Genomic DNA, 25,768 nt, shown 5'->3' with positions numbered 1-25,768 from the left:
AGGTTTGCTTTCCTTCGTTGTTTTCACATGAATGCATGCATGCATGAGGCGAGGACAATGACAGAATTTAAAAAGCATCTATGCATTACAAGGTTAAAAAACAGTCCTGCATATTTTGATGCAATTCTATCCCAAAAAATTGCATAAACACACTGCAGAATCCCAGAGGGGCACATACATTTATGATAATAATATAAAAACTGAGTAATACTGTTTATGAGTGCATGTAAATGTAGTATTATGGCGTGAGGAATCAACCAGAGTGTAAAGAAGCAGTGAACTTGCCACGGTGGTCACATGACCTGCTACACTGCCTGCTGTTCTCTTTTATTGCACTCTTTTTCAGTGCAATCCATATTAATTGAGGAGAAACACTCACGGCATTCGTTATTGTTCAAATTTTTATTTCAGTTCACTAAACTGAATTTTTTTTAATTCATTTTTTGTTGTTGTTGTAATGGACTGTACTGCTTCCCCAAGTAAATGCAATAAAACAGAGAATGCAGCACATATCAGAGAGCAAGCGTGTTATTCTGTTGTGTGTGTGTGTGTGTGTGTGTGTGTGTGTGTGTGACTCTGAACAACTGTCTGCCTGGGATTTGTGACCTATAAACGCCACTGGATTCTTGATGTCTACCCTTGAAATGTGGTAATCCTCAAATGTAACCTCTTGCGTAACAGCGCATCTCAGCTGGATTTCAGCTGGAAGATGGACCCAGAGTGATTTGGGAAAGAGTAGAACAAATGGACGGCATCATGACCGATTTAGCACACAGGGCTTTAAGTGGTATGCCAACCTTAAACTGCACTGTTCTCAGTAAATCTGTACCACTCAAGATGCAAAATGCCTTCTTATTTCATCTATACCCCTTAAAATTGGTTGTTTTGTCCAACCAACGGTCAAAAGCACAAAAATGATTCACACTATCAAACCAAGCCAAGGTTTCAGTTAATTGTCAAGCAAACTTTTAGAAGCGTTGCCGGAAAGGAAACTTTGGAAAACTGGTCTGGAGCAAAAAAACACATTGGCAGTAAAAGCAATGTTATGTATGTTTGTAAAAGAATAGAAGAGTAATCTTGGCCATCTACACCCTTCTACAAAGACGTAAATGGAGGACAGCCTTCAGGAATCCCTTTCCACTGGGCAAGTCCTACTTGTTCTTTGGTACCGGCTCGTACCGGCAATGCTTCATGATGGCCAGAGCAAAAGATAAAAGTTCAGGAATTCAGATTCAGAAAACCTTATTTATCCCTGCGGGGGGAAAAATATATATATATAACATCATTGGAATATCTGGTAAGACACCCACGTGAAAAAAACTGCTGGGTAGTCACGTGAGGAAAGGAATCTGCCAGCTCCAATTTAGTGCATTTTCTCATTTACAAAAAAAAAAAAAAAAAAAAAAGTTGAGGGAGTTTATGCTAATTTGCCAATTTATTATGGTTTTCCTCATGTGACGGATGTGGCTACTGAGTAATATACCATTTGTTAGTTTCTTCCATTTCTCATCAACTGACCGTTATTGGGCTGCAACAATTTGAAAAATGCCTAATTGTGATGTTCTTGATACTGTGATTGCGATACGATGTTGCAATATTACAGAGAACATTCTTATTTTTCATCATCACTCTCATTTTCATGAGGAAAAAAACCTTAATTTTAACCTGTATTTTTCGGTACGTACAAAATGTGCTCGTCATGTTAATTTAATAACATCCACACGGGTATATCGGCTAATGGAACAACACCAATAAGAATGTACTAGCAAAAATATTTAATATTGGGCACTCCTACTCTACACACATGCACCACGTTCCCCACCCCGGCAACAAAAGATGGGAGGAGAGAGAGCTGGAGAATCTAGTACGCCTCATTAATCTTGTTAGTCCAATTAGGACACTGATACAGCCAGGGAGACTGATAACTTCACAAACTCTTTCTCTCTCTCTCTCTCACACACCCACACACACCCACACACAGTGGAGTGTAACCGTGAGTTACTGGAGATTCCAAAATGGACCTCAGAGGGAGGTTAACATTAAACACATACAGAGGCTTAACTCTGGCACGTTCAATCTATCGTCACACATACAAGCAGGATTCTACTGATAGAATTTACACACACACACACACACACACACACACACACACACACACTCACACACACACACACACACACTCACACACACCATATGCAGCAGCAGAGAGAAGCACTCAACCAAGCAGACAGGGCACTCAAAGCTTGCATTATATCAATACTGTGGAGCTAACCCCCTCCCACTCTCCGTCCATCTAGCTCGCTATTTCTGCCCAACCAGACAGCTCTCTCCGTCTCTCTCAGGAGCGTTTAGTCTCAGTGACAGCCTCCCACATCCATCTGTCAAATAACAAATTTCGGCTTCGAGAGAGCTCGGCCGCATTCACACAATGTGTGTGTTTGTCCTTCTTTCTATCACCGAGCAACTCAAGCGTGTCCGCCTGCACGCACGCACAAAGACACACACACAGAGGAGGCACATGCTGAGTGAGGCAGCATGAGAGTCATGCATTTTTAATGTAACATCACAGACGGCTAATAATGTAAGAGGAGCTGTACTGTGTGATGGTGCTGCAGGGGGAGGGGGAGTCTGGGTTATGTTCTGATTAGGAGCTTCAATGAGACAAAGTAGGGCTGAGTAATTTTATCCATTCTGCGATATATCGATATTTTGTTTCCCCACAGAGTATCGATTTTTCAGCCGCGAGTATCGATACATTAAGCCCCATTCAAATTCTCCGTGTCCCGCACTTTGCAGGAAGAGCAATTTGGTCTGCCGGCCACTAGTGTCGCTGTAGAGCATTTCTAGTTACCCAGACGCCGACGCCTTTCTCATCAGGTGAGAGCTGAGAGATTCACGAGAATGGCGGCGAGCATTGTTCCCTCTAATTTTTCATGTGTCTGGGCATACACACAAGCTCCCTGAGCACACTGAGGATCAATGTGAGCAACATCAGTTGTGCACGCTGTGGCTACACACCTGTTCAACACCTGGGAGCATAGCAAGGTACACGGCTTATTAAAAGAATCAAATCAAGCAGCAATTTGTATTAGTTTATTTTTAATGTTTTCAAGGGTTTACAACTCAACCGCTGAGCTACCGTCGCCATCTCCTATCTCTGCCGGACTGTTGTTAGCTAGCTAACCTGCACGGTGCATATGCCCATACGCAAGCACTGTCAATGCTGTGATAGGCCGCGTAGCCGAAGTGAACCGTATCGTAACATTGGCTGGACACCGCTGCATCGATTTTCTTGTGCTGAGAACGTGCAAGCGGTGCGCGATTGCGCAAGCGCACAGTTTAGAGGGATCATTGGTGCCGAGTATAAATCCAGCGCCTGCATGCTTAAACGCAGATGTGTGGGAGCATTTTGGGTTCAAAAACAAAAGGAAAGCGACGATTTAGACAAAAGTATGGCGGTTTGCAAACTGTGTCACACAAACGTTAAGTACTCTGGAAATACCACCAACCTGCAAGCCCACCTAAAACGTCATCACCCGGACAAGGAAATGCTAACTGAGACCGAGCCAAAGAAGCTGCAGGGCGACGCGAAACAAACCACGCTGGACAGTGACGGCGGTGGTTGCCACAAGTTTCCATCTTCTTCACCGAGGTCACAGAAAATTACGGAGTCCATTGCCTACTTTATTTGTCAGGATTTGAGGCCTTATTTGGTGGAGGAAAACACCTGCTTTAGGTGCATGGCGAACGTGATGGAGCCCCGCTATGCTATAGTCACCCGCAATTTGAATTGTTGGCTGCCATGGTTTATTTTTAGTTAACCTGGAGGCTAGACTGGCTAGTAGCTACCTCACATGTTCACTATCTAACTAAAAAAGCTGCCAAAGAAGGCCACTTGCTGCACTTTAACTCTCCATTGTTCACTTTCCTTTCCAAAGTTTGAAAGCTACAATTTGCACTCAGTTTCAATAAATGAAACTAATTTTCTCTCCACATCTTTGATTCATTTTGTCCAGCATTTGCAAGCTGCCAGTCGGAGCCATATATTGTGTAATTGATATTTCAGTTCAATTAATTCAATCCATGTTAATGGAACACTCGCAAGATGTCACAAAAATCACTTGGTCCCTTTAAAATCTTTCAGAAAAGGATGTAAGTGTATCGAATTGTATCGTGAGCTGAATATCGTGATATCTATCGTATCGTGAGCCGAATATCGTGTATCGTATCGTATGGCGAGATTAGCGTATTGCTACAGCCCTACTCACCGGTGGTCTGAAATATGGGTCATGACCGAGAGAACGTGATGGTGAACACAAGTGTTTGAAATGGGTATTTCTCAGGAGGGGGTCTGGTGTTTCCCCTTGGGATGAGGTGAGAAAGCTGAGGAGTAGAGCTGCTGCTTGGAAAGGAAGCCAGTTGAGGTGGTTCAGGTATTTGGTAAGGATGTCCACTGGGTGCCTCTTGGGAGCCGTTCCAGGCTCGTCCAGCAGGGAGGAGGTGGAGGGATTATATCTCCTCATTTAACTCGGAAACCATTGGCAGATCAACAACCACATCATTTTAGCTCCAACCTCACGTAGACCAACTACAAACTACTAAACCTGTCCAAAGCGTAGAGTTGCAAACTCTTAAAACACATCTTCCAGTATAATCCAACTACTCTTCATCTGGCCGTATGTTCAGTAATACAGAAACATGTTTGATTTATTGCTAAAAACAAAAAACTAAAAAACATTTCAGCACAACCGCTCGTTCAGTGGAAGTTGTTCACAGACGCGCTATTGAGGGTCAGAGAAGGCCAAGGTAGCATTCAGTCATTATCGCTTGTAAAATCAGCAGTTACCTTAATTACGTTACATCTGACAACATGGTAAGAAATTGGTAGTCATCCAAGTTATACTTCAAATCATCCCCCACCGCTCAGCTGACATAAAGATGGAGGTCTCTGTACTGTCCTACTGTGTGTGGATAATATCAAACATCTAAATCTGTTTGACATGTAACTTTCCAAACTAAAAAGTCACAGTCATGGGCTCAGACAGAGAGAGAGAGAGAGAGAGAGAGAGAGAGAGAGAGAGCGAGTGCACCAACAACGCGCATTTCACCTGCCGCCACTTCTTCTGTTTCACCGCTGACGTGCATCAAACACCTCTGAGCCTACACCTTAGGTTGACCTGATGTGGCATCACGTTTGTGTGTTTGCGTGTGTGTGTGTCCATCAGTGCACCTGAGGTCCAGTCTGTCCTATTTAACCAGCAAGAAACCGTGGAATTCAGCCCGTGATGCCATTATCCAGGAACTTGCTAGGGTGATGGAATGGGGTGGGGTGTGTGTTGGTCAGGGAAAGGGAAAGGTTGAGTGACTGTGCAGCTGCGACCTCAAGGATGGCAGGGTGGTGGCGACGCCATGCATCCACTCCCTCAAAATGTCTCTTCATGGAAATATTCTTCATCAGAAAGTGGCACAGTTTTTTCAAAACATGCAACACTACTATATAACTAGTGTTGTTAGCTACTATATCCAACAAGCTAATTACAAACAAGCTAACAAGCCAAGATCACATGAGCTGGGTTTCCATCCATCAGCCTCTGGCGCTCATGCTCTGCCAATAGATTGCTCAGTAAGCGTCTTCCTGATGGCATGGGAATGTTGATAGAGAACACAAACTCCATGTACCTTGAAATGCCGATTTACCTGGCAGCGATGCGTTGAATGAGCATTTTGAGAACTTGTTTGGCGAGGACCAGAATGCAAGAGAACAAAGTATTCAAAGTACTCAGGTTAATTTAATTTCAACTCTCAGGAAGCAGCCAAGTTTGTCCATGTACAATCACTTTCTTCTCACAGGCCAAACAGAATCACATCAGGGCGGGACAGACAAACTCCACGAAAAATGACAACGGTGTAATGTAATCTAATCTAATCTGATGTTTTTAATGTTGTAGAAGCACTCTGAGTACATAGAATGTTGAAATGCTGAAACAATGTGGTAGAGTTCAAAGACAAATTAAGATGAACCACGTTTTTAGTATACCGGTTTTATTTTTCTTCCAAGGAGCTGAAAACCCAATATTTGTAACACCATCAACAGTTTTGGAAGGTGTGTGTGTGTGTGTGTGGGGGGGAGCCTATCGCAGCTTTCATCAAGCAGGTCAGGTGCACTTCAGACAGGTTGACAGTCCATCCCAGGGCCACACGGAGACACACAGAGAGGCCGTGGCTGGCAACAGTGCCAGCCACCGCACCACCATGTTGACCTCACGACAAAATATTTACTTCATTTTCATTTTGTCAAAATGGATTTTGTTTTGTGTTTTTTAATCATTAACATTTTTTTAATCATCTTTTTAAAACAAAAGTAACTTGGAATTTCATGAAAGTATTTTATTTGTGCATCGCGTCAATAAATCTTTTGAGACTTTGCGGTTTTTCAGTCCGCGAAAGACATAATGTCCTTTACATGAATATTTACTTTCTAAATCCACTAACTATTAAGTATTACTGCCATTTTTTGTTGCAGTTTTTTCTTTTTTTTTTTCAATTTAAAACACTTGCCACTACTTGAAACTGCTCTGAAAAGGAACATCATTCAATTATGACCTTTTGCGTGAGGTGCTGCACGACGGAGGAAGCGTTCCGCGGTGTGGTCATCTGACTGAGTCCATAAAACTTCTGGCAGCCTCACAGTTGTCAACCTTTAGCCCGATGTATTTACATGTACACGGAGCATATTTCTACAGCTCATCTCCTCCTCTCTCTCTCTCATCACCAATTTGATCTTCCTTTTCCTGTCTCTACTCTCGTTTCACCTCCCTCCGTTTTTCTCCACCTCCTCTGCGCTCCCTCTCTTGCCAATTTAAAAACACCTTTTTAATGTTACTGGTAACTGCTTTTATGACGGATCTATTAGCAGAAATATAACATCCTATTTCCATATTTTCTATTTATTTTCGCCCCCGATTGGAAGTTACAACTGATACATTAATTCTGCCAGAAGTGGTAAAACAGTTTCTGGAAAAAAAAACATTTTTGTTGTTGTTGTTTTTCCATTTATGCCATTTTTCAGATATGGCGTGCAGATGAGTCACAAACTCTATCAACAACTACCCATATTTACTCATTCAAATGTTATTGAATCATTATTTCATTATGAGTCATTATTTATGTAAATATGAAAAAAAACAAACACAGCAAGAAAAATAATCCTCGTGCAAATTATTGTTGTCTTTAGCCTATTTGGAATGATTGTAAGATAAGAATGTACAAAGTAACTTCCTGTCAGGTTGCTGATTGTTTACATTTTATGAATTAGGAGGATTTATTGGTGTCCACATCATATTTCTCATCAGGAAAATATTAGCAAAAAAATGATGCGATTTCGCACAAACTTTGGGCGGCTCAAATGATGACTTCTGGCTCCAGACTCAATAGCATGCAGCAGAATCAACATTTGGTCGCTAAAACCACTAAATTCTATGTAATACATCTTGGGGAGCCGATACCTGCCCTGAAAAGCACGCAGTATTACCTGATGTACACTTGAAAATATCCAGAGATGTTTTCATTTTCATGAAAAGTAACATATTCAACATGCTAGGTGTGTACTTTCTTATTTCATCATGGCAGACGGTGGGGAATGCAGAGAACCTGACCTGCTGCACGGCCGGTTCAGGGAAGCGCCATTGTATCTGCACCGGTGTTTCCCATTAACAGACCGCCACAGTCCAATGTGTCTCGCCACAGTTTCATAATGAGGCGAAAACGTTTTTACACGACGTTACTTTACGACCTTGCAAAAGCAAAGCATCTCTCACTCCTCGTCAGCCCCCCCCCCCCCCTTCCCCCTGCTGTACACACACACTCACACGCGTGATGTCATTGATGTTTCCATAATGGAAAGCAAATGTAAACATTGTGAATGTTAAAAAAAAAAAAAAAAAAAAACAGTTTTGGGAAAAAGTCTGTGAGTACCTTAATTCCCACTGTGTTTCCCCATCATAAATGACGTATGAGGAGCAAAGATGCCGAGGCTACATTGTGAACTGTATTTTGGGACTATTCTCTATTTGAACATTTATGGCATGTAAAGGCTTTTTAGATGTATTCTCTGTGAGAGAGATGCTATACATAAAAGACTATTATTAATACTATGGATGTGCTGATATTGATGACGAAGGGCTAAGTTGGTTTGTGGTGTCCCACAGGGATCTGTACGTGGGCCGTCATTATTTCTCATTCATATTGAGGACCTGGTTGTTGTGTCGTCCACTTTACTTCTAATTGTCTTTGTTGATGACAATGTGATTCTAAATTATATAAACTTTCTTCAATGAATGAAGCAAATATTGTCTCGGGACTGACGCAAACCCATGACGTGCCAATATTACAGCGTATCCCTCGTCAACATCTGCATTTCAGCGTGTACAAAATGTGAATATCACATCAACTCTTATGAAGACTGACAATATCAACATTACATATCGGATATAAGTAAAAAAAATCCCATACTGTGTACCCCTACTTTAGTCACATCTGTTCTGAGGTTCATCATCTCACACTGCTTATATTTCCTCTTACACACGGCTATGATGCTATGATGCCCAAGAAACCTTTCATCAACCTTTTAAGGCCTTCAATTCAGGATCTTCCAACCTCTCAAAGAACCACGAGCCTTCCAGTCAAGCTTGTTTTTCTCTCTTCTGGTCCACCACCTCCATCTCCCCCCAACTCTCTCCCACCCATTTCTCTCTGTAGGTGATATCTCGTCACCAAGGGGACAGGCTGTCATCGTCACCATAGGGATGGGCTTCACAGAGCATCTCAATTACTGAGGGGTGCAATTAATAAGCATCAAAGCCTGGTTAATATTTCACAGAGTAGGAATCCGGCCCACAGGAGATGGATGGAGAGGTGGAGGAAGACAAAACAAGAGAAGGAAGCAGGGAGGAGGAGAGCAGTGGCGGCGAGGCGTGAGAGAGAGAGGATCGCAATAAGATGAAGAGAGTGAGGCAGCAGAAGGGTGAAGGGAAGCAGCGGCCAGCGTGCCGTTGATTTGAGTTATTGTACATTTTCCATATTTGAATTACATCCCTACTCTGTAGTCAAATGTGATGCCCTCACTTCTGACATTTTTTCCCCCCGTTCGTGGCTTTTTTTTGGAGTCCGACTGAATTCCATTTAGAAACAAGTATTTCGGGTGTCTTTAAATATAAAGACGCAAAAAAAGTAGCATTTCAGGCGGACAAATTGTCTTCATACAAAACATGAATCTTCTATTAACGTGCTTAAAATGCTAAGATCACCATGTCAAGTTCTTTTATTACTCGTTGATCTCAAGGGAGCACACCGCCAACACTGGCTGCTCATTCTTTCAAATCAGAGGCATTTCACCTCTGGTTCCCTTCCATTTTATCTTTTGGTTCTCGTCGTGTTTTTAACTCTCGTAAAGCAGCCTTGGCTTTCGAAAGGTTTAAAATATAAACCCAATTGATTATGATGATCATCGTGTAAAGGTTCCAGCTTCTCTGATTTAAGGTTTTCTGCTCTTAAACTTATTTTCCCTTTGAACCATACTTCAGGATTAAACATTTTAAAGATATCCACACGATGCAATGGGAAGTTTTGACTCCTCTTTCTTTTTCTTTGGGGGGGGGGGGGGGGGGGCAAAGGCACTGATTGCAAATATGATCAGAAGATAAACCAACAATGATTTTAATCTCTGTTACCAAAAAAAAAAGAAAAAAAGTTATGATTCTAAATGTTTTTGAGACACAATTCACCAAAACAATGATACATTAATTTTTTTTTTCTTTGATGCAATACCAGCCACTTAAATGGTTAAAGTGTTGTTTCTGAATGTTACATCATTAGAGGTTGAATATTTTTTGGACGGTTGGAACAGACGATTGCAGTTTTCTATGACTGTGTGACATTTAACGACCTACATGATCAATGAATTAACTGTACGACTTTATGAAAGCAATAATTGTACATTTTATTGGATAGCTTTCAAGGCAGTGCTGTCTTCTTGAAAATGGCCAGAAGAATAATATCCTAATTAAATATTTATTTTTATGAAATTCATCAGCTTTTTGCATGCGTCACTCAGAGAAAAAGGTTAAAAGTTTAAAGGTGCAAAAGCTACTTTTTAGTTTCTTTTTAGCCCCAAGCGATGGCAGCAAGACAGTTGCTTGAATCAAAACGATGCGCTATACTTTCCATGTTTTCGTCTCTCCGCTGAGGAACGTCACAGAGAAGCAGGTGAAAGTGGAACGGAGACAACCAGAGAAGAGAAAGATGAGAAGAGGAGGAGGAGGAGGATGTGGACGAGGGAGATGCAGGAAGCAGAGGTAGGGAGTGATGGAGCACTGCAACAAGGAGGGTGGAGGGGAAGTTGGAGGGACTGTGTCGCTGTGAGGCAGATGTATTGATGAGCCGGATGGCTGATCAATGGGATGTGGTCAATCAACAGAGTGATGCATATACGCTGACCTTACTCTGAGCAGGCTCAGGGACAAAGTGTGTGTGCGTGTGCGTGTGTGTTTATGTATGTGTGTGAGAGGGCCTATTTATATGCCAATGTATGCTAATATAGTAAAAGGTTACATAACCATATGTCAATAAACGCCTCTTAATGCTCCACACTATTTGGTTTAATCTTTGAAACACTGAGCATTTACACTTTCGTATCAGAATCACAGTCACTTTGTTCGGGTCTTTTGAGGCAGCCGCTCGTTTCTATGGACAGAAGGACAGAAATCCGCTTCGCATTTATTTCTCACAATGAACATTTCAACCTTATTTTTAACCGTTACATCATAGTTGTATGTTAATCCAGCTGAGAGCAGGGTCTGTATTAAAAAAATATTTTTTCTAAAAATCTGGCATTTAGGAGTGTCTTCCAAATAATCCACACTCACAACTGCTTTACTATGCAACTGAAATGCCATCTTGATATAATAACTGGCAAAAAATACTACAGCAATTGTAACATTCATAGAGTAGATTAAATTAAAACAAAAGTCAGTTCATTTTCGCTTTTTTACTGGCATTAAAAAATACAGACCACTTGCCGCGTAAAAGGTGGAAAAGAACGTAATAAACAAAGTTTCCTTTGGAAAAAAAAGTCTGCTATATTGCTGAAGAAACAAACCAACTATTTGGAAAATAACCTTATCTGCCATACTCCCAAGAGCCAGCCAAGAATATAGATACTCCTTTCTGACTTGTGAGTCCGCAGTAGGGAGCTGAGACCCCCATAGACGGCCTAGTTAGCTTAGCACAGTGAATGGTAGTGGATGGTAAGTGTTAGCATACTTCTGTCAGAAGTTTAAAAAAAAAAGTCTTTCCCCATTTCATGTCAAATGTTATACACAACCCTAGTTGTAGTACACCAATCAGAGATTGTTTTAGACTAAAGTGTATTTCATAACTTTTGACAGAGTATGCTAACACTAAGCTACCTAGCAGTCAGCTGGTCTCTGCGGATCACGGCTCCCTCCTGCACACACAGAGCAGAGAAGGGCATCCATCATCTTGTCTGGCTCTGGTGAGGAAGGACAATCATCCGATTTCTCAAAAAGTTGGAATATTCCTTAAAGCAATTTGAATTTAATTGGCTATAAGCAAAACCAAGACATGTGACTAATTGAATTACACATCCTTGGCCCACAGAACGCTTCACATCAACTCCATCGGGTTAAAGCCAGACAATTCAAAATAATGTGTAAAAGTGGGGCAAGATCACATGTTACAATTTAAGTCACTATGTGCCGACCCAAAACAAATACTTCTTTATCTGCACGCACACGGATGTGCATGAGTCACAGATCCAACGCAAAGTGCATTACATGACAAGAAACCCGATAAATGAAAGGAACTTTGGTCTTCTTCACGGCTGATTTACCTACAGACGGGGATCTTGTTAGAAGCACGTTGTTGTGTCTAAATGTGGAATAAGGAAAAGACATGGGCACCTTCTGTTGCTCCCAGCCGAGAAAGAGACAAGAGGAATGTGTGGAATTGAAGAGGGGCGACTACAGGCTGGACCTAGAGAGAGGACCAACTTAGATCTCAAGCAGGTCCAAACAGCTCCCGTGTCACAAGGTAGAGCGCGGAAAACTACACCATTAAAGTAAACAAAGGCTCATTACAAGTACAAGACAACGTCACGGCTGAGTCACGGGAGGACGCTGAGACTACGGCTCTGAGTTTGACAAGCCATTACACTGGCACACAAGAAAGAAGATGATGGTGATGAGGACGGCTGTTGCGGTTTCAAATTTGGAGGGCATAGTTAATGATAATGTGCGAAGGCTAAACCTGACCTTAGCGTAACAGTGGGTTCCCTCCACCTAAAGTGGGATTTTACTGCCAAAAAAATGAGCTCTGTGGCAATCAAGTTTTATGAGACTTATACATTTCATTAAAAAATAATAATCTTCACAAAACGACATAACTTTACAAGCGCAATGTTAGGAACTGGCGAGCTAACGTTTTTTTCCCAGGGTCAAGATCGAGGAGGCCCGTGACAGAGACTTGCTGTCGATGTTCAGTTGTACTAGAAGTTCAAATTTCAGTGCCAAAATTTACAGCAACACAAGACTTGTCTTTATGAACAATGTGTGAATAAAAAAATGTTTTTTTTCAAATCTGCATGTCGTGAAAACTTTATTCAGATTACTTGTTCAAGTGTGTTCAAAGTTATTCCTTAACACGTGTAAATAACATCTGTGGTTAAAAAAAAGCTTAAGATCTTTTTAATGTTTTGTTCTATGGCATGAAATGCAACAGTCAACACTACGGTTGAGGCTTTTTATAAGTCTAAACAAATAGTGGACGCTAACAAATGGCTATGATGAGACTACAGAGCTAACTGCGCAAAGCTTTTTAGTCAGGCGTCCGCAGTGTAGGTTGTTGACAGCATAACGTTAGCTTTAAACTTTTTAGCTTTAAAAAACCAAAATATAAAAAGTAGTGTGGTGAAAATTGTCTTCGGAAAGAAAATGTATGCGTCATAAAGATTTACCTACCAGAATTGATATTTATATCCAATATATCAATACCAATACCAATAATCCAAAATCCCACCCACGAAAAAAAAAATCCAAATGGCTCTGAGTCGAGGGAGCCAGTGGAGATGCTAACGGTCTGCAAAAATCACTGCAGCACTCTAATAGACGCGACGATTTCACACTCGTTTTGAATGTCCTGGTTATATCATGGATGTGTCTTTCATTCAGATATTATATTTGGGGAAAGCCAGCCAAAGTATCTGTTATCAGTAGATTTAGATATTCGGAGCAGAGGTACTGGCATCAAAGGGCTTATCAGTGCATCGCTAACCCTGCAGCAATACACTAAACTCCTAAAGCCAGTCTCAAGACAGGATTCTGTGAATCTTTTTTAAAGCAGTAAATGGAAAAAAAAAAAAAAAAGGCGTCCTTCTTGGATTGATAAGTTGCGTTGTTTGTCTTTAACACTCACTCTTACAGATCCATATAGGAGTGGACGCTTAGAGGCCACTGGTGCAAAAATTCCCAAATCAGCAGTTCACTCTGCATTGCCCCACAGTACGTACCACATCATACACAAGGCCCAACAATTGACAGAGGCTTGTGTTTCTCTCCCTGTGCTGTATTAACTGGGGCCCTTGTTTGATTCAGGGCCTGGGGTCTGTACTAGATATTAATTTTACCTCCATCAGCACATGTTGCAGATGTATCTGCATTAAACCCTTGTTTCAGCCCCCGGAGGGCATCAGTACCACCACATCTACTCAAACAGCCACAGTCACATGTCAAACACATACCCAGTCTTCATAGTGCCTGGTCCCATTCTGCAGCAGGTCCTCCAGCTGGATGGTGCAGTTGGCAACAAAGTCATCATATCCGATGGGCGCATCGTGGAAAACAGACAGTTCCAGACTCCTTCCCTCTCGAACCTCAGTGCAAAACTCCTGGTGCCAGGCTGGACTGTTGGTCTTGGTTCTGGTGGCCGTCTGGCCCAGCCGGATCTGGTCCAGGTTAAGGGCCAGGTAGGGGTCCAGCAGGAAGGAGCCGCTTTTGCCCACGGCATGACGCAGGGCCCACGGGGTGGGCTTCAAGTCCACCGCCTCACACACTCGCACCTTCAACAGGCCACTGAACACAGGCATGGCTGCAGGTTGTCTGTGTGAGTGTGAGTGTGTGTGTGTGTGTGTGTTTAAGCTTGTCTGCCTGTTCCTGCTCCTGTAAACAGAATGTTTCCTTCCAGTGAGTGGGGGTCACTGCACAGTTCTGCTACATCCCATAATGCCGTTGGCTCCTTGGACTCTCAGTGTAGTACAGCCATATCACAACACTGTGTTATGCGCGCACACACACACACACACAAACACACACACTCACTCACTCACGCGCACGCAAACAAACACACACACACACTAACTGTACAGCTGATGATATCCAAGGGTCTGAAAAGGCAGAAATGAAGGAGGCTCGCACCATGCAGAGGTCTGCGGCTGGACACTCTACCACCGGAGCCGCTACCGTGTTTGTTTATGGTCGGTCCCGCGCGCCAGACAAGATTCTCTCTCCTCGGCGGAAACAGGCCGGGCTATCAACAGCGGTGAGTGGGAATGCGGGTTAACATTCATATGAAGCCCCGGCGCCTCCGTGTGTGTGTCTCTCTCCTGGGTCAGGGTGGGGGAGAGCGGGAGCAGCCGCGCCTAGCCATCCGGGATTGGTGCTCTGTTTCCAGCCCGTCGCGGCTCGCTCGCTCCTCTCGAGGATAATCCCCTCGTTTCGACCTCACGATACCGCGATATTTGCGCGTAATCTCGGACAGAAATGCCCCCCTTTTTTTAACCATCCAATGCAGTCTTTTTGGGGGGGCTTACAATCACCCCAAATACATCACGGTGCTCCGCTCCCGTTCGATTTTTTTTTCCTCCTGTCGGTCCTTGCGCGCGGCCCCTGTTTCCCGTCCCCCCCTCCCCTCCCTCCCCTCTCAATCCGAGAGTGAGTGAGCGCGAGCTGCAGGAAATGCGCAAAACGCGTCACCCACGCTGCCGGGCTCTTGCGCCGGATGAGAGAGTAGTCTGTGTGTGTGTGTGTGTGTGTGTGTGTGTGTGTGTGTGTGTGTGTGTGTGTATGTGTGTGTGTGTGTGTGTGTATGTGTGTGTGTGTGTGTGTGCGCGCGCGCTGTCTGTCTGTGACCATGCATAAGGACTGACTAATTGACTGTCTGTATTGGCTGTCTGGACGGACACACACACACACACACACACACACACACACACACACACACACACACACACACACAGGACACAAATAAAGACTGCAGTATTTTACGTGTATAGGTACTAGAAGGGAAGGATGTAATGCAGTAGAAATACTTGACAGTTTTTGATTATGTGTTCTTGATTCTGTTGTGATGTCTGTGTGTCTTTTTTATTTTATTTCGTTACATTAAAAATTGAGAGAGTGTACTTTTTACTTTTTGCTTTCGGTGGAAAGTGAAATAGCGTTATAGGACCGCTTAGTGATTATTTATGTTGAAAAATATCACTAGAAAGTAAAAAAATATGAAATAAATGGACAAAATATGGATATTAGAGACTAAATTAACAGCCTCCTCAGTTTTAATCTTTTTCAGTTTTGTACTTCCAACACTTTTAAGATCTTTCAATTTATCTCCCTCCTGTAGCATTTTGTTTCTTTTCTGTATTCTAACTCTAATTATGTAGTTTTTAGTCTTGTTTTTAATCAAACCCTATTCAGTTTTTTTTTTTTTAATTTTGAATCATGGAATTATCATCTTTTTTCCCCCTGTGTTTCATTGTGGTGAGTTTTCTGTATATGTTTGTTTTTTGCTTTGCATTTTAGCACCGGCTTGTAAGTGACAAGCACTTCAAAAGGACGAAACGAAACGAAAGGTGTTTGGTTTATTGATCAGTGGCTTTGTTTTATATGTTTGATGTGCAGTACTTGTCATCCATGTTCATCTTCTCATCTTTGTCTCTGTGTTTCAGGGTCAAGGGATTAATCAGCCTTGAGTCAAAGCGCATACATTTCCCGTACTGCATTCCACTGGGGCGTCTGCTCTACATGGTTATACTTTTGATCTTAGCCTGTGTATTTGTATGTGCTTGGACAATTGCAAATTAATTGTAATTTAGGTGTCTGGTTTAAGATGGTGGATAATAGACAGTGATGATTGAATATCAGGGAACGTTTGTGGAGCGTTCCCTGATATAGGGGAATCATATAAAAGCTGAATAAAACTGTTCCAAGTACAGAATCTTGTTGGACACCGTGAGCAACTTTCATGAGCTTTCGCCATCGTATTCAGGTGTGATTTTTCCGGCTTTCACATTTTTTACACAGCCCTATTGATGCTAAAATAACATTTTATAAAAACTCTCAGCCTGTATCTCTGGCTTTTTTTTTTCCCTGTAGTGCCCTGTTATAATTTTCATAATGCGCTCAATAATAGCTTTGCAGAGGAGTGTCATCAGTGTGAATCTGCAGGGCAGGAAGCCTTGGAGAGGAGTCACGCAGCTCTTCAACCCAATTGTTGACTAATTACCGATGCAATAGCTCAACTAACAGCAGCACACGAGTGAAATGTCACTAAATAGATGGAAAAAGGCAACTAATTTGATGCTTTAGCCTTCAGCTTGTAGCTTGTTGGGAGGGTTCACTTGTGTTGGGTCATTTTCTCATAATCTACCCATTATGCGTATTTATATATTCACAGGAATTTTCTGTTATCGAAATAATAATAATAATGTACATAGCTAAACAAATATATTTACTAAATGTCCTGTAATGAATGTACTTATAAATTGTAATACTTAGTGTATTTTTTTAATTGATTTATTTTATTCTAATGGGTTTATTTCACCCTTCTCTAGATTGGTAAGGTTAAAAAAAAAAAAGGAGAAGTTTTTGTTCATAATTTGTTTGGATGCACAACCTATAAATCAATGAAATGCTGGGCAAAAACACCAAAGTGCTCCAAACACATTAAATAAAAAGGCACCGACAAATTCCATTCTACTTTATGCTAACTCAACATATGGTGTCACTGAACACCGACCATTTTACATTTGCTGTACATTCTGCTTGCAAAACAAACCCCGTCTCTTGGAGGTCACGTGAATGATCTTCACTGTCACAGCGTGGCTTGGTTCGGTCCAGTGGGATGCTGCTAACTTCCATCATGGACTGTGACCCCATAGATTTGGACATGTATTAAAACTTTGACACATCACCAGATATTGCAGGAGGGAGCTCTCGATCATGTTTGACCGGTGGTTTTTACGGTAGACAGGAGGACCCATTAGGACGGTGAGATTAGTTTGGTGTTGCTTACTTGAGGAGGCTCTAATTTGATGAATCTTCTGATTTTATTCTATGAAAAACCCCGACTAGCGCCGCATGACAAGTAGATTATATTGGAGCGGCGCCCCCTGCTGGGTGTAATGACATACTGCCAGGATTATGACGCTCACAGGACGTGACGTCAGCGAGCGGTGTGTTCAAGTACCCGTCGTAAATTAATGCACTACTACAATGATAAAAACGGCAAAACAACAACAACAACAACATACACACACATACAAGAAAAAAACACGAGGAAGACAAATTACTGTCAGCGTGGTTTCATTCATCATTACAGATGTCTTGCAAATTTAAAGGAAAAAATAAAAAAAAATAATATTGGCTCTGTTTGGGCCCTTTAAACTGTTAACTGTCAATAATCTGTCCAGCATGTACTGTTATTATCTGTCCGCATTAAGATGAAAATGATAGACATCGCATAACAGTTTGTTCCACCACAATGACGATTTTGTTTTTGTTTGGGTTTTTTTTAACCACTAGATGGCGACATTCAACTTTCGGATTGTGGTGAGGAGGTTTCATCGCCGGAGGTCGTCTAAACTGAAAGGGGCCTTCAAAACATAATAGACCCCTACAATAATGTGATACTTCAACAAAAAAGTACATTCTGTCTCTCAAGTACTTGTAAATATGTGCTCAGAACTCATGAAGATGTTTCCTTTTACGGCTGGATCACTTCTTTTTGACTCCATGTTACTGAAAGTTCCAGCTATGTATGTTTACGTAGCTTGAAGCTAAGTGTTGCTCCACTGCTGCTGCGCCAGTCAAGAGTTTTTCACAGGAGAGGTTTTCATTATATTCAAAGAAGTTCTCATTTCAAATGTTCTGCATCCACAAAACTATATATTTAGTGTTTAATTAACATTTCAATTAAGCTTCATCGTGAATTTGGAGGCACTGGAAGCTAAAACAATTAGATACATCTAATGTGAAAGTTTACGGATTATTCATTGCTCCATTATGGAAATAATCCCAAAGATGACAGCGTCTTGATATGAGCACACACCCCAGCATTAACTAGGCCAACTGGGATATGAACTGAATCTAAATTTGAATGTCCTCACCTCAAAAGGATCGGCTCCTCCCTGGCCAGGCCAGATTAGACCAGACTGCTACCAGGACCAAGACCAACAGTCCAGCCTGGCACGAGGAGTTTTGCATTGCGCCCCAGTCTGTTTGTTTACTATGATGCACTGATGCGACGACTTCATCAGCAACAGCACCATCCAGCTGGAGGACTTACTGCCGAATGGAACCAAGAACTATGAAGACTGGGTGTCACTGATCTTTTTAGGTCCTGAAACCAGGGTTTGATGCAGATACAATTGCAAAAAAAGAGCTGCCAACGTAACAGTCATATATTAAATATTTTTTTTATTCATATAAAATACCAAAACATGTATTCATCATCAAATAGAACGTAACACAGAAATAAATGCGGCCTATGTTCGGGAAGTTCAGGTAAACAAATGTCTCTACTCATGGACAGTACCAACTGCCGGACGGGGAGGTAGGCTTCAGTGCATATTGATTGTCTACAGCAGCGGATATCAAGGGGTCTTTAAGAGCTTCTAAGAACATTTTCATGATGAATCGACTCATTAAAACCATAGCAAACAAATACCAATAAACGTGAGTTCATATCTGGGGTCCCGAGTCAAGCAAGGCTCCAGAGCTTGATGTCTGTTTGGCCAATTGGGAGTCAGCAGATGCCACCACCCACAGATCCACAACAACAACAACAACAACAACAACAACAAAAAGGCAATAAACAGGGGGCAGAAAACCAGGAGCAGAGACAGAGAAAAAACCCAATATTCTCAGAAAAAAAGAACCATATTTTCATCCTGCAGCTGAAGAAGAGTTGGGCTAATACTGAGGATGTAGTTGTATTACGCAAGAAACATTTATTTCAAGTTCAGCTGTGGCCAGCTTTTGTCCTTCAACATCCTGCTCCTCTCCTCTGATAATCCACAAGGCCCCTTGAAGGTCCATTTCATAGATAGAATGTTTTTCAGACATCCAAGTCAGAGTCACTGTCCGTTACTGAGAGGAGAGTTTCTCCATCCGCATGTGCAACGTTCATGTCTGGACTGCACACTCCTTCGCTAAGTGCACGTGAACTGTCTGGACACATCCTGTGGTGCTGCAACCTGAAAATGACCAAAAAAGAAAAGAAACAAATTAGAAGCGAACATTCTGACGGACTCTAAAAGGCCTGGTGTGAAATGAAACACAATCAAGAAACCACTAAAACTTGTTGCTTCAAAGAGCAGATTTATTTTAATTTCTTTTTGTTGTTGTTGCTGTTGCTTGCAGTCTAACAGCTTTGTGCAGAACTCCTGTTAAACAATGTAAAAGAAACAAAGAGAAAAAAGAAAGAAAGAAAGAAAGAAAGAAAGTCCAGCTCCAAATTAAAATTGACAGAGGTTTTTAGCAGTCACTCATGCGGGGACGGTCGACCCACACACTTATCCTGACAGAAACTCTAGTGAGAGATAATGGAAGACAGATCCAGCGGGTCAAACTGACAAAACGAAAACTAAAACCTACAAGCTGAGAGGTCGTGCGCTTTTACGCATGAATAGTCCTTTTTACGCACAGCCTTGGCCGCCTGTGGAGAAAAAAATGGCTTCACTGCTGGGTGAATAAACTCGTGAAGGTTCATGAGGACATTTGTCCTGTTTCATTTTGATTTTTCTTTTTAAAATGGCCCTTTTTTTTGGCACACATCTAAGAATATCCTACCAGTTTTCTTCTTGGGAGCTCTAAGTTACAAACTTTCAAGTCAAAGCCACTGACCTGTTTTTGGCCGCCGCCGCCCGGTCTCGCTGTCTCCGGTTTTTAAACCAGTTCCCAACCTGAGTCGGTGTCAGCCCTGTTGCGTGTGCCAGCTCTCGTTTCTTCCCGGGATTCGGGTAAGGATCCTGCAGGTACCATTCTCTGAGCAGCCCCCGTGTGCGCTCTTTAAAGCAGTGCGTCTTCTGCTCTCCGTCCCAGATAGTCCTCGGTAAAGGAAACTTCTTCCTTACGCGGTACTTATCCACTGGGCCAAGCGGGCGCCCGCGGAGCTTCTCTGCTTCTCGGTAGTGAGCTTCGAGCCACATCGCTTGCAGTTTACCGTGAGACGCGCGCGTAAAGCGGTGCGTCTCCAGGATGTGGTAAAGCTCCCGGAAACTCCCGGTGTGATAGGCCACCACAGCGCGAGCCCGCTGCACTGACTCGTGCTCAGAGATGGAGTCACGGCCATCTGCTGTCACCGGGAGTGACCAGAGAAAACGGGCCAGCCGGTCTATGTCTCCGGTCTCCTCTAGCGTCTCACAGACGCTGGCGATCTGCGCCGCCGAAAAACACAAACCCGGGAGCGCCAGAGGGGGACAGGAGACAGGCGCCTCCTCTGGGGAGCGGGAACGGGACAGGATCGCCGCCCCATCGGTGAAGTGAGGCAAGAGGAGACGCGAGGCTGAGAAAAAATCGAGCGGCGACCGGAACACCATCTGGATAACGGCTCGAGGTCCGATTCAGAGACGGTCTGGCAGAAATCCGTTGGATTCCGACTCTTTAGCTCACCTGGGTGTCAGGGAGGGACCCTGAATCTGACTTCTCATTGGTCATCAAAGAGCTGATGGGGGTTGCCATGGCAGCCCTGTCAGTCAAATTCAGGCAAAGAGGAATTATGTCCCTCTTTTTTTTTCTTTTTTTTTTTACGCTGACGCTCAACATGCTTCACACCAACCCTTCCTTTCTAAAATGCGTCCCTTGAAAGCATTTTTTTCCTGGATTAAAAAAAACCCAAAACAAAACAAAAAAAAAGATAAATCAAGGATAACTTCATATTTAACACACGAGTAAAAGTGGCCAGAGAGTAAATCAGATCAGCAGTGGCGTTAAAACAACTGAGTGATTGAATGTTTTGTTTTACTTTAGGTTCAGGTTTTCAGTTTAGTTCACACAAATCAGATCCTGCTGACAAAAAAAAGGACAAAATAACAACCCCCAATTTTTAATTGATCATCAGCTATAAAGTGACTTAATTTTGGATTGTGCATTAACAAAGGGATGTAAGCGAGACAAAAATATTTTCTTACTGGAGCAGCATAGTTAGATAAAATCAATTCAAGTTTATTCCATCTGTTGTTTTGTTTCCACGTCACAATGAGAAACAGAAGAGCAGCATCACATAGAAAAGGTTTAAATATGTTAAAAAATAAATTAAAAAACCTCACACTGAATCTTTGTTTTTTAAAGTTACTTACGGAGTCCCACAAGGCTCATTAACAGGACCTAAGCTCTTTACTGTTCCTATAATATCTGTAAGTGTAAGCGTTAAAAACTTAAATGAAAATAAATTAACAAAAAAATTGATTCAATATATGAGATCTGATGGCAAACAATGAAAACAGGATTGCTTCTTTTCAATGGGATTTTAACCGACTGACGCGTAAAAGACGCATTATCGTTATGATGATGATTGTGATGGTGTGTAAAAATATATCCGAATAAAAATGAAACAACAGAGTGCTGGAAAAGTGAACGTCCAACAAAAACGAACGTCTCTGCTCTCAAGTAAATCACATAACCTCTGATGCTGCCAGTAAGCTGCTTGCACCGTTAATAGAAACCCGGTGTGATTGGAAATCTCACCCTGACCTGAAAGCGTATGTTTCTCTAAGTGGTCTCCCGTCCCTCTAATCACTTTCCTATTCCCTAATATCCATAAATTCAGAGATAAGCTGCCCTCTCACTCCATTCTCCTACCTTGGATTAAGCATCGGGCCTGTTAACGTTACCCTAAGCTAACGTATTCAATCAGCATTAGCACATTCTGCCTGTCCCGGGCCGTACGCTTTGCCCCGTGTGCGGACACACAAGAAAGTAAACGAAATGACTTTTCAAGGAAAGTCACGGCCAATCATGATCCTTTATAGAGCGATCGCGCATCAGGGCGTCCTCGTTTGTCCCAGAGATCCACTGCTATGATGCAGACTTGTTGGGCGTGAAAAAGTGGGCTTAAAAGGGTTAATGCCAATTAGCCGGCAGACAGATGTCCCTGCCTGGTGGCGTGTTGATGGCGAGTTTTGTTCCAGTTTTCCCTCCCGATGATGCAGATAGTTCATATTATTCAACGTAATCCCCCCTTCCTGCTCCCAAATCAGCTTTATATGAATAATGGTTCATAATTACATCACGCAAATTAAAATTAAACGTTAAAACATGTCTTAGACGTAGCAAAGTAGTAAATAGTAAATAACAACTACATCCATCTTAAACTATGGATTTCCTCCTTTCTTTCTCCTCTGAGCTGCTTATTTCTTATTTATTAATTAATTTGTGCTTATGTTTCAGTTCATTGTGCTTGCTCTTTTCTTTGGTTGGGTTTTGTTGTTGTTGTTGTTGTTGCTGCTGCTGCTGCTGCTGCTGCTGCTCGTGATAGATTATATAATTTGTCAATCTATGGGAGGCAAATTACACACGATTCTTGAACAGCAAACTGACATAACCGTAAGGAGAAGACCCCTAAAACGCGTCTGTCTGGTGATAATAACGTTTTACATCTAAAAATGAGATGAATGAGGCGAAAGTTTGTCTTTTTTCAGAATAAACAATTGCGCTTTTAGTCCACAAATTTAAATCCTGAGGAAAAGACGGAACGCTGTGGTCATGCAGAGGCTCACAACATGCTTCTGTGTGTTGTAACAGAAGAACAATGGACACACACACACTCACACACACTCTCACACACACACACACACACACACACACACACACACACACACACACTATAGGCAACAGTCATGGCCGGAGCTCCTCCAAGTTGAAAAGACATTCCTCTAATCAGGGGCAGGAAATGCACACACATGTGCACACGCGCACACACACAAACACACACACACACACACACACACACACACACGAACATACCCAAGAAAACACTCAGGTGTGTGTGTGTGTGTGTGTGCGTGTGTGTGTGTGTGAGAGTGTGTGTTGTGGTGGCTAAGGGGGTGAGAGCGCTGTAATGATGACAATTAAGTTAATTCAGCTACATCTTCTTTCAGAGGCAGAACAATCAGTGAGGAGGAGGAGGGGAAAGCAAAGCCCCCCCCCCCCCCAAAAAAAGGTGGATGACACTTTCAGGGTGGCTGCAGGGACAGAGAGGACGCAAAATGCCTCCATGTCTCCTTATCCCCCCTAAACAAAAGCCCTGCTCCTAATTAACCTCTCTACTGACCTCAGCAATTTAACACTGACCTTTTAAGCCCTCAAACTTTAACCCTCTCGGCCCATCTCATGAAGAAGCCCCCCCCCCCAAAAAAAAGACTCCTCCTCGTTAAGCCTCTAATCACTTCCTGAGTCTTTGTTGTGCATTTGTTCCCTCACACTTTCCAGGAGAGTTTGCTACACAATGGTGAGGAGAAGGGGGTAGGGGTCTGTGCCGCAAATATGAAATTAGGATGTTGACGCTTTCACTTATTCTACAAGTTAATCTGATGCTAAACTCTTCAATCATCTATCAGATGCTAGAGAGAGTAGAAGCGGCGAGTGTCAGAATCTGTTACTTTTTTTTCCTTGTCTGCTGAACAATTTCACCAACAGGAGTTGTTACATAATTTCTGGATTATTACCCCCCCCCCCTCCCCCAAAAAAAACAAACCATTTTTAGCGTAAATGCAACAGCCAGGTGTAAAAAGCTACGAATGAACACCGCGAACGCACGACTACATCACCACAACTTAGCTTCACTTTGTCGAGGTGATATTTTATTATCTGTGACTGCAACTGTCCTTTTTAAGACACATAAAAGCTTCAAAATTCCCAACTGGGGGCTTTATATCTTATGTTGTGGGGGGAAAATTACTAAAAATAGAAAAACACGGACTTTGAGTTGAGAGAACTGGACGTTGAAGTATGTTGATTTCTGAGTTTTAGGGCTCAGTCCTGTGCTACTCTACATGCTAGGTCAATAGTTTGGATTAGCACAGCATAAGGACAAGAAAAGGCTTTTCCAGCTCTGCTCAAAGTAGCAAAAATACACTTGTAAGCACATTATTTAACCTTTAAATAAAATAAATACTTTTTTTTTTTTTTAAAAGATCAAATGTGGAATTCTGCTTCAATCGGAAGCTAGGTAACGCTTCCCTGCTTCCAGTCTCCATGCTGCGCTCGGCTAAACTCCACATATTCAACGGTTGCAAAAATGATAGGTGTCTCCCATTGGCAAGAAATAAATGAATTTTACGGAGTGTCAAGTGTAACGATGCTCATTTCCAGGTTTTGGGTCCCTTCCTGTGCCACTCGATATGATGGCTCATTAGCTTAGATTAGCGTAGCATAAAGACAGGAAACAGCTCATCCAGCTCTGCTCAAATGAGTAAAATAAATATAACAGGCAAAACATATTAAATTGATTCAATCGTCACAAAAATATCAAACAAACTCTATAATGCTCTATGGGATGTGATGCTTGAATCAAGAGCAAGCTAACTTTTAGTTTTTATGCTAGGCTAAGCTAAATTGTAGCTATATACTTAACAGATGCAAAGTCAATTTCTTTCATTAGCAAGACAAAAAATGTATTTCCCTGAATGTGGAACGCTAAAGGAGATGGGGGGCTGGAGTTTAAGGAACTTTTTATGAACATTTTTGAACAATTTTACAATTATTTATGGATGCCCTGTCTATTTATTTTCGTAGGTTTCAGTACAGCGATGCTAGAGATGCTAAAACAGCTGGAGGGACACAAACATTTATACACATGTGAGCGTATAATCTGGTTCATGATGACACAAACACACACGTACACACATGCACATAAATAAGCGTTCACGCACGACAGATGGGTGATGAGCGCAATTTTCAAAGCACATGTCTGATGGACCAATAAACAAGATAATCAGATAATTTAACTAATAATTCCTCGTCCCGGGCATCATTCAGACCATAGATTACGGCATCTGGGCCAGATGTTGAGGCAGTCGTGACATAAATATCGCGTGTTTTGTCAGTGTCATCTCACCACAAGGTGTGTTTTAATTAATAGCATGAAGGATACAAACAAAGCCTTACAAACAAACACCAGCAGCACAAACAGCTGGAGCCTGAACAAATGTCTGGTTGTCAGATGTGCAGTTGCACAGATGCGGGGATACACACGCGCCCACACACACGCGCGCACACACACGCTGCTTACAAAAAAACACAGGAGACACCCCTCAAAAAGAGGCAAAATTAGTCGTGTGAATGCTTAATCAGCATCATTTGGAGTTTTTTGTCAATATGCCACAGGGGGGGAGTTGCTATGAAGTATATACTGTACAGAACTGTGCATATATGAAGGACAATTGAAAGTAATTAAACTGGTAAGATAAACAGTTTCGCCA

At 42.2% G+C, this 25,768-nt stretch overlaps 2 protein-coding genes across 2 annotated transcripts in view; both read right to left on the bottom strand.

Annotated features, from left to right (window-relative positions):
* The window catches only part of prkcea (protein kinase C, epsilon a), a 36,830-nt gene extending 21,845 nt beyond the window's left edge, over window positions 1-14,985 (bottom strand). Inside the window, exon 1 of the mRNA XM_086196162.1 lies at window positions 13,814-14,985. Coding sequence (XP_086052288.1) covers window positions 13,814-14,158 — 345 coding nt within the window. The 5' untranslated portion in view covers window positions 14,159-14,985. The remainder of the gene's footprint in view (window positions 1-13,813) is intronic.
* Window positions 14,986-18,822: 3,837 nt separating this feature from the next.
* On the bottom strand, window positions 18,823-20,906 carry six3b (SIX homeobox 3b). Its single transcript, XM_086195020.1, has 2 exons — window positions 20,193-20,906; window positions 18,823-19,543 (listed from the first exon to the last, which is right to left on the bottom strand). The coding sequence occupies exons 1-2, from the start codon at window positions 20,885-20,887 to the stop codon at window positions 19,405-19,407; spliced, it is 834 nt and encodes a 277-aa protein (XP_086051146.1). The 5' UTR covers window positions 20,888-20,906; the 3' UTR covers window positions 18,823-19,404.
* Between the last annotated feature and the right edge of the window lie 4,862 nt (window positions 20,907-25,768).

Source organism: Aulostomus chinensis, chromosome 23 (assembly GCF_037954235.1).
Source record: "Aulostomus chinensis isolate RoL2024-O1b breed Wild chromosome 23, RoL_Achi_v1.0, whole genome shotgun sequence".
NCBI lineage: Eukaryota > Metazoa > Chordata > Actinopteri > Syngnathiformes > Aulostomidae > Aulostomus > Aulostomus chinensis.
This window is presented reverse-complemented; position numbering and strand designations above follow the sequence as displayed.

Coding starts and splice junctions, on each gene's coding strand:
- six3b (XM_086195020.1), bottom strand. CDS start 20,887: ATGGTGTTCCGGTCGCCGCTCGATTTTTTCTCAGCCTCGCGTCTCCTC. Junction 19,544..20,192: donor GCGGCGGCGGCCAAAAACAG/GTCAGTGGCTTT, acceptor GGTCATTTTCAG/GTTGCAGCACCACAGGATGT.